Source organism: Piliocolobus tephrosceles, chromosome 7 (assembly GCF_002776525.5).
Source record: "Piliocolobus tephrosceles isolate RC106 chromosome 7, ASM277652v3, whole genome shotgun sequence".
NCBI classification, from domain to species: domain Eukaryota; kingdom Metazoa; phylum Chordata; class Mammalia; order Primates; family Cercopithecidae; genus Piliocolobus; species Piliocolobus tephrosceles.
The window spans coordinates 99,685,435-99,694,340 of record NC_045440.1 but is presented as its reverse complement, the minus strand read 5'-3'; the positions used below and the strand labels follow the sequence as shown (position 1 = coordinate 99,694,340).

General features: G+C 42.5%; 1 protein-coding gene and 2 non-coding genes across 3 annotated transcripts; 1 reads left to right on the top strand and 2 right to left on the bottom strand.

The window, feature by feature from the left end:
• Positions 1-1,315: 1,315 nt before the first annotated feature.
• On the bottom strand, positions 1,316-5,050 carry LOC111520883 (60S ribosomal protein L30). The gene is made up of 5 exons (XM_023183974.1): positions 4,944-5,050; positions 4,783-4,835; positions 4,380-4,525; positions 2,211-2,341; positions 1,316-1,411 (listed from the first exon to the last, which is right to left on the bottom strand). The coding sequence occupies exons 2-5, from the start codon at positions 4,801-4,803 to the stop codon at positions 1,362-1,364; spliced, it is 348 nt and encodes a 115-aa protein (XP_023039742.1). The 5' UTR covers positions 4,804-4,835; positions 4,944-5,050; the 3' UTR covers positions 1,316-1,361.
• Positions 1,641-1,772, bottom strand: LOC113224969. Its single transcript, XR_003309585.1, has one exon. It is a non-coding gene; the product is annotated as a small nucleolar RNA SNORA72 (small nucleolar RNA).
• A 2,865-nt stretch (positions 5,051-7,915) lies between the features above and the next one.
• LOC113224968 lies at positions 7,916-8,022 on the top strand. Its single transcript, XR_003309584.1, has one exon. It is a non-coding gene; the product is annotated as a U6 spliceosomal RNA (small nuclear RNA).
• Positions 8,023-8,906: the final 884 nt, after the last annotated feature.

Sequence of the window (8,906 nt, the reverse complement as noted above, 5' to 3'; positions counted from 1 at the left end):
GACACAAACTAAAATCATGAGCTATTCCCTTGAAAAGAAACAAACTCCTAACCCCCATCTATCAAATTGGGAACATGACCCACCCAGGGCTGTTACATAGCTATTAAGAGCTGGGGTCCTCTGACTCCAAGTGCAGTAAATGCTTGATTCTCTGCATACTATTTAGAAGGCATCCTCATTTACTGTCTCACTCATCTACCATCAAAAATTGCCTGAAAGAGGGGAGAAAAGAAGGAGCAAGGAGATTGAGTCTAAAATCCAAAAGACATTGTCTTTTCTGACACTTCTGTGGCCTCCCTCCCTCAAAGCCCAGCTGACTACATAGGGCATACGTTACTAGCACCATTCAACTCTGTAAATTAATATCTAACTAAATCATTATTTCCCCTCAAATTAATTCCTTTGAATGTTCCAAAGGATATTAACATATGAAGGATTCCCTGGGACATACTCTTGGGGGATGCAGTATAGTTTCCAAAAATGTGAATACTTAACGTACTTCACAGTGTATCTTTTAGGAGTATATGATATAAAACATACTCGAACAAACATGGACTTAACTACTGATTATCTGGGATTACTCAGAAATTGTCCAAGTGCACCAACTACTTACCTTAGGAAAGATTATTCATTAAAGTAAAACTTTTCTTGACCTATGACAGCATTTTGGATGGGGAAACATTTCAGTTAATCTTTTTTAGCTACTCAGATTTGGTAAATTGCAATTCTGGCTAAATTCTGGGCATTTAACTTGTTGCCTCCTAAACACACTCAAATATAAAATGCAAACAATGTCCTGAGAATGGTATTACAAAACTTGAGCATCCTAAAAATCTAGTACTAGAAAGGAACCCAGTGCCCTCCCTTTACAAAAACTGGGCTGGGATCGGTGGCTCATGCCTGTAATCCCAGCACTTTGGGAGGCCAAGGCGGGGGGATCATGAGGTCAGGAGACCGTGACCATCCTGGCCAACATGGTGAAACTCAGTTTCTACTAAAATACAAAAAATAAAATAAAATAAAATAAAATATAGCCGGGCTTGGTGGCATGCACCTGTAGTCCTGCTACTCAGGAGGCTGAGGCAGGAGAATCGCTTGAACCTGGGAAGCAGAGGCTGCAGTGAGCCGAGATTGCACCACTGCCTCCAAAAAGAAACAAACAACAACAGCAGCAACAAAAAAACCCTGGAAAACATTAATCAGGATGTGTAACTACTGAAAAGTCTTGCCATCACATCTGCCTCAACCTCTCTAATCCAATCTTCAGGAAACTGTATTGAAACAAAAATAGAGAAAAATACTGAAATAGATACAATATTTTTAAAACAAGCAAATTTTATTAAAGGAAAATTTTGCATGGTTTACTTTTCACCAGTCTGTTCTGGCATGCTTCTAATGATGTCAGAGTCACCTAAAAAATAAAAATACAGTAATTTTACAATTTATTTAATAGCAACTGGTACCATAAAATTTCTCTACCTTTGGTTATCCCTTCTGTAGACAATGGTCTGCAAATTAGCACTGATTTTTTGCAAAAGTTATCACATTACCTGTACTGTCATTTTTCTTAAGGTTGATCAAAGATAACCCAGAATCATAGCCATTATATGATCACACAAAACGATCATATAATAAAATTGGTTTATCACCAGCATTTATAAAACCAGACCTAGGGAAAGAACTAGGTCTGGGGACACACGCATGGTCTTAATATAGCGAATGTTTAGCCTGTCCTGACTATTACAAAATCAGAACAGCGAGAATATTCGCAGTATTCTATGAATCAAAGATCCACAATTGGAAACAAAATGATGTAGATTTTTTGGCACTTTTTTTTTTCCCCTCAAGCTAATTTTACATGTCTATTCTCAGGAAGCAAGAATTACTTTCTTCTGTTTTGCCAGATTATTCTCCCCTTATAATTTCACCTTTTACCAAATCTCTAAGTCATTATCTCGTAGGTACTTCATCAAATGAAATTCATTATCTGACAGTAAAAATTTTAATTTATAATAAAGCCAAATTATAATGTGTTGACATTCATAACCAATTCGCTACAAAATACAACTACAGGATTTGCCTTGCTATATCCATATTCTATCTGAATTTAGGAACCAAAGATATTTGCGTAGTAAGAAATACTTGTCCAGACATTACATTAGATAGGCAAAAAAAAAAAAAAAAAAGACTTTATGATTTAAAAAGCATACCTGGATCAATGATAGCCAGTGTGCACACTCTGTAGTATTTTCCGCATGCTGTGCCCAGTTCAATATTATTTCCACTGTAGTGATGGACACCAGTTTTAGCCAACATTGCATAGTACTCTATTTCAGATTTCCTTTGGGAACCAAAAAAAGGCAAATAAATAATGCAATACCAAGTGACTGACAGACTAAATGTTACTACTTCTTTTACTAGTGTTAATGTTCTTAAGACCTTCAAAAAGTAACAAAATCACATACTACCCTTAAAAACATCATATTCATTATCCAATACAAACCAACATTTACATGTATCCTTTGCAAGTGAAGGGGCAACCAGCCAATATCTACTCAACCCCTACCATGTTTAAGACAGTATTAATACTCACAGAAGATGGTAGGATGCAAATAAACAAAAGCAAAGCATTATTTGTGCAGTGGCACGATCTTGGCTCACTGCAACTTCCACCTCCCGGGTTCAAGTGATTCTCCTGCCTCAGCCTCTCAAGTAGCTGGGATCACAGGCGTGCACCACCACACCCAGCTAATTTTTTATATTTTTGGTAGAGATGGGGTTTCACCATGCTGGCTAGGCTGCTCTTGAACTCCTGACCTCAAGGGATTCGCCCGCCTCGGCCTCCCAAAGTGCTGGAATTACAGGCATAAGCCACTGCATGCAGCCCTCTTCTTCTTCTTTTTTTTTTAATCTAATGAAACTGAGCCACAGAATAGTAAGTGGAGGATCCAGAATCCAAACCTTTAAAAAATAAGCCATTTCTATCACTATCCCCCATTGCCCAGAATTCTAGATGGGGAGTGACACCGTTTTAAAGTTAAAATTTCTGGCCTCATGCATGTAATCCCAGCACTTTGGGAGGCCGGATCATTTTGAAGTCAGGAATTCCAGACCAACCTGGCCAACATGGTAAAACCCTGTCTCTACTAAAAATACAAAATTTCAGCGTCAATTTAGTAGACACTAATGGTTTTAGGAATCGGAAAGGAGACCTATACTATCTTGCCACTCAATTATGTAGATCCACATACCAGCAATAGTGCTACAATGTACTAGTTAAAGAAGCACCTCAAGCTGGTAGCTCACGCCTGTAATCTCAGCAGTTTGACAGGCCGAGGTGGGTGGATCACCTAAGGTCACGAGTTCCAGACCAGCCTGGCCAACATGGCGAAACCCCATCTCTAATAAAAATACAAAAATTAGCCAGGCATGGTGGCGGGTGCCTGTAATCGCAGCTACTCAGGAGGCTGAGGCAGGAGAATTGCTTGAACCTGGGAGGAAGAGGTCGCAGTGAGCTTAGATTGTGCCACTGCACTCCAGTCTGGGTGACAAGAACGAAACTCTGGCTCAAAAAACACCTAGGGCCCCATCCCAAATACAATGAAATCAGAACTTGCATTTTGACATTACCCATGTGACTCCTTTGCACAGTGATGTTTCAGAAGCACTACTACAGCGGACAGGCTTTAAAGTTTCAAAGAATGGTTAGGGAAAAGCCCAACCGATGGGACAAGACGGAAAGGGCCCTCCAAGCTTTGACAATAACTAGACACCCTATATAAAACGCCGTAAGCAGCTTATGCATTACCACAGAACATTTGGTCACACGGCTTATATTCTGCAAGGTCCAAGTTTCTTTAGCTTATTTACAACACTCCCTAAGTTCAATTTCAGAACAGTGAGTTAAGCATAAACCTTGACTCAGAACTGATTTAGTGGGCTAAACTAGGTGATTCTATGATAGCCTGCAACTCCATGGCCCAGCCTCAACTTTTGTTACCTAGTTTTTTGACAATAAAACAAGTTCACACAATGAAGCATCATTAAACACCTCAAAGCTAAAAGAACCAAAAAAGCAGGACACAAAATACATGGAAAAAACAAATAATGTGTCTGTGCTTCCATCAAACCCCAATGTCCTGTTTTCACTCCTCCTGCCACACACACATTTCCCCCCTAGAAATAAGCTCACAGAAGGGGGGCACATGATTTGGGAGTGGGTGGGGCAGACGGCAACGAAGGGCCAAACACCACAATCGCTACCATAATTATCCTGCAAGTGTTCGAGTTCATGGTACTCAGATTACAAGTTTACACTCCTGTATATTCGTTCACGATGAATTCGCAGTAGGCGACGCCCGTTCAGGTTCTTCGATTACCTCAAAGCTGGGCAGTTGTTAGCAAGAATGACCAATTTCGCTTTGCCTTGTCTGATCATCTTCAGAGTCTGCTTGTACCCCAGGACGTACTTCCCACTTTTCATAACGAGTTGGAGCCTAGAGTTGATCGACTCCAGCGACTTTTTCTACAAAGCAAACATTAAACACGGACCTAAGGGCCTCATTTGCAACCACCTCAAAACTGGACCCAGCTTTTTGAAGCCAAGCCTCTTAACTTCCGAAGTCGAGGACCCCAAGTCATTGAGAGGGCCACTGGGATTCCCTCTGGGGCCCTCCAAATGCCAGCAGGCATGCTGTCACCCCAGTGGGCTCACATCTGCCCGCCCCGGCCGAGATATCGCTCCACGTGAATCGGCTTCCGGGCCTGGCCGGCCTCACTCACCGTCTTCTTTGCGGCCACCATCTTCCTGCCTCAGGTGCGGGACGGCCCCCAAGCTAGAAGAGACAGAGGACAGGACAGGAAGTTTAGGATCCAGAGTTCCAAATGGCAACCCGCAAAGCTCCCCGCGCTGCCTAAACCTTGGTTAGTAGGAGCCCACTCACCAAGAGCAGCCGCTAAGATGGCCGGGGAGCAAGAAAGGAAGGAGTTCCCACAATGCAAAGTTCTTCCCGGCAGAGCTGGAATTGCAGGACCGGAAGCGGAAACAGATCGCAAGCAGAAGGGGCGGAACAAAGAGCGGAGGGCCGGTGCGGGTTGCTATTGGTACCGCTAGCTAGAATGGCCGCGGTGATAGTGCGCGGCGTCTCATACCTTTAATCCCAGCACTTTCGGAGGTTCGAGGCGGGAGGATCTGTTGCGTCCAGCTCAAGGCCAGCCTGGGTAACATAGTGAGACCACCCCCGTCTCTACAAAATAATAAAAAATAAATTAGCCGGGCGTGGTGGCGCGCTTCTGTAGTCCCAGTTACTCCTAGCTCCGCCGGAGGCTGAGGCGGAAGGATCGCTTGAGCTCTGTAGTTCGAGGCTGCAGTGAGCCGTGATCGCGCCACTGCACTCGGCCTGGGCGACAGAGTGAGATTCTGTCTCAAAGAAGGGAAAAAAAGAATGGCGGCGGGGGTTTCCCTTAACCCCTCTGCGGGCCTCTAAGCTTCTCGGCGTTGTGTTGCTGTTCGGCTTGGAGCTGAGGTCTAACGAATCGAGGAGCTTAGAACCCGGAGGGAGCTGGAAAAGCCGACTGAAGGTGAGGTGGGAGGGCCGTTGAGAAGAGGCTGCGGCGGCTGCGACCACGGTCTTAATGCGGCTGAAATCACCTTTTCCCTGAGGCGCGACTCTTGGAGAGCCTTGTGGATGACTCCGCTGTGCCGCAGCCCCCGCATTTACTCTCCGCTTGGTAGAAGCAGCAGCGTCCTCACCCCTCCGGTCACCCAAGTTACCTGTCCCCTTCCCCTGGAGAGCTGTGGCGCCCTGCGCGAGTTTCCCAAAATTCGCCTTTTGTGTCTGTTAGCATGAACTGGTGAGCCGAGTTTGCACTGAGAGCGCGAAAAATAGGTCTAATTTTTTAAAAGTATTTCTGCTGTTAACGTTGGATCTTGGTATAAATGTCCAGAGACAGACCACTGAAAATATTAGGCGCTGAAAATCCCCACCTAATCAATCAGACCAGTGGGTAAGCTACGTGAGGGAAACCTCTTCCCCTCCTTAATTAAGCCTCACCAAAAAACGCGTGCTGTACCAGGAATCATTTACAGATATGTATTTAATACTCACAAAAGTCCCATGAGATAGTAACCCTTTTATTGTCCATTTTACATATCTAGGGCTGTTGTCAGAGCTAGGACCAGAGCCCAGGTGACTTAGGTCTCTTCACAAAGTTGATTCAGGCCGGATGCGGTGGCTCACACTTGTAATCCCAACACTTTGGAAGTCCGAGGTGAGCGGATCACCTGTCAGGAGTTGGAGACCAGTGTGGCTAACATGGTGAAACCCCGTCTCTACTAAAAATACAAAAATTAGCCAGGTGTGGTGGCTTGTGCCTGCAATCGCAACTAGCTCGGGAGGCTGAAGCATGAGAATCGCTTGAACCTGGGAGGCAAAGGTAGCAGTAAGCTGAGATCGGGCCACTGCACTCACTGCCTAGGTGACAAAGCGAGACCCCGTCTCAAAAAAAAGTAAAAAGGCCGGGCGGGGTGGCTCACGCCTGTAATCCCAGCACTTTGGGAGGCCAAGGCGAGCGGATCACAAGGTCAAAAGATGGAGACCATCTTGGCCAACATGGTGAAACCCTTTCTCTACTAAAAATACAAAAATTAGCTGGGCTTGGTGGCGCGTGCCTGTAGTCCCAGCTACTTGGGAGGCTGAGGCGGGAGAATCACTTGAACCCAGGAGGTGGAGGTTGCAGTGAGCAGAGATCACGTCACTGCATTCCAGCCTGGTGACAGAGTGAGACTCCGTCTCAAAAAATAACAATAATAATAAGAAATAAAAATAATGTTGATTCAAGTGTGTGCCCCCTCTTTGATGAGAAATTAACCAAGTTGAGTTAGATTATCATAGTACTTGCTTTAATATTTAGTCATAAATTACTTAACACTGCAAATCCAGATATTTGCCTTCCTCTATTACTCTAGTTCTATAAACAAACTTTTTGTTTTTTTACTAATTTTAGAACTAAGAGATAACTAGTTCTCTGACTTAAAGAAACTGAGACCTGGAGAAGTTGTGGTGCTGCTACCTGATAGAGTAAAAGTTGAAACATCCCTCCCCCTTTTAATCCTGTGTTCTTTATTTTTTTTTTCCTGGTCCACATTTCATTTGTGGTTGTCATCCTATTATAAAAACTGAATCCTCAAGAGCATTTTCCATTGCAATTCACTCCACGTACCATTTGGAAATATTTATAGTCTGCCACTGACATTAGACATTCAGATATGAATCTTTTTTTCCCATTATCATCAAACATTTTTCTTGATATGCAGAGAACTACACCTTACCTTCAGTAGGCTAATAGTCATGTTGAGAAGGCAAGACCTATAAAGACAGTGAGTACAACTCTAACTGCCATGTGAAGTTGTTGTTACAGATGTTACATGTTCATTCCACAAACAGTACCATGTGCCATCACTTGTGTTGAGCCTGTGGTCATAAAAGATTCCTTCAGAAACCTTGCTGTCTATTGTCTGAGGAAGGTATAAGCCAATAGCATAATGTGTTTATTTAACAAATATATATGATGAATTCTTCCTCACTCCACGCAATAAGAATATACAAAGACATGCTGACTGTTCTTAAAGAGCCTACTATCTAGCTAGGCCTTAAAGGAGAGTAATACAGGAATAATTAGTTTTGTATAGACTTTTGTGTACTTTTCACAAACCTTAACTCATGGTTACAATAACCTCATAGGCATTATTATCCTTATGTTACAAGGGCTAAGATTAGAGAGAAAAGTTGTTAAATAATTTAGTAAAGGTTAGACAGGTCAGAGCTGAGATTTGAAGTCAAGCACTTTGCAGGATTAACTGAAATCAAGGAGGGGATACATTCTAGTCAGAGAAGAGCAGAAGCAAAGCTAAAAGGTGCTCACTTCAGCAGCACGTATACTAAAAATTAGAATGATGCAGAGAAGTTAGCATGACCCCTGTACAGCAATGACATACAAATTTGTGGGAAAAAGAAAAGCTAAAAGGAAACAAGAGTGGTTAGTACAATTTGGCTGGAATATAGCATTCATGAGAAGGAAGGAGAAAAAAGAATACAAAAGAAAAGTGGAATATTAAAGCTTTAAATGTTACAATTGTAAGTTTGCTTTAGAGTGGAATTATAAGAAATCATTTTACACTCAAATTTTACTTCCTTTTCTAACCTTTTCCCAGAAATGTATTTAAATCCTTGGAGATTCCTTGTCCATTACTGAATCGCCTTTGGGAGAATGAATTCTGAATGGAAGAGGTGTGTTGATCAGTGATGCCATTGGGACCTGAAAACAGTGAAGGCTCTAAAATTCAATAGCCACCAGGAAAATTAAAGTTAGATATAAAATATTAAATTATTTCTGGAGATGGGATCTCACTATGTTGCCCAGGCTGGTTTTGAAATCCTGATCCCAAGTGAACCTCCTGCTTCAACCTCCTAAAGTACTTGGGTTATAGGTGTGAGCTGCTGTGCCAAAGTTTTTATTTATTAATTTAGGAGAGAGGAGATGGAAGGAGAGCAGAGAAAGGAGCACAAAGCTTTTTTTTTTTTTTCTTGAAGGACAGATTGACAGTGTGTCAAAACAGAATGAACATACCTATATAAGTATTTCGTATGAAGATAAACAAGATGACAGTGGCTTCCTCAGGAAAATGGGATTGGAGGTTGGAAGAAGGTAGAGAAGTACTTTTTATTAAAATTCCCTTCTGTGCTATTTGAGTCTTTTGGCCCGGTGATTCAACTTTTAGGAATTTATCCTGCAGAAACAGTCAGAGTTGCTTAAAGATATGGGAATACGAGTATTTATTTCAGCTTTATTTATTTGTTTTTTGAGACCAAATCTCCCTCTGTTGCCCAGGCTGGAGTGCTGTGGCG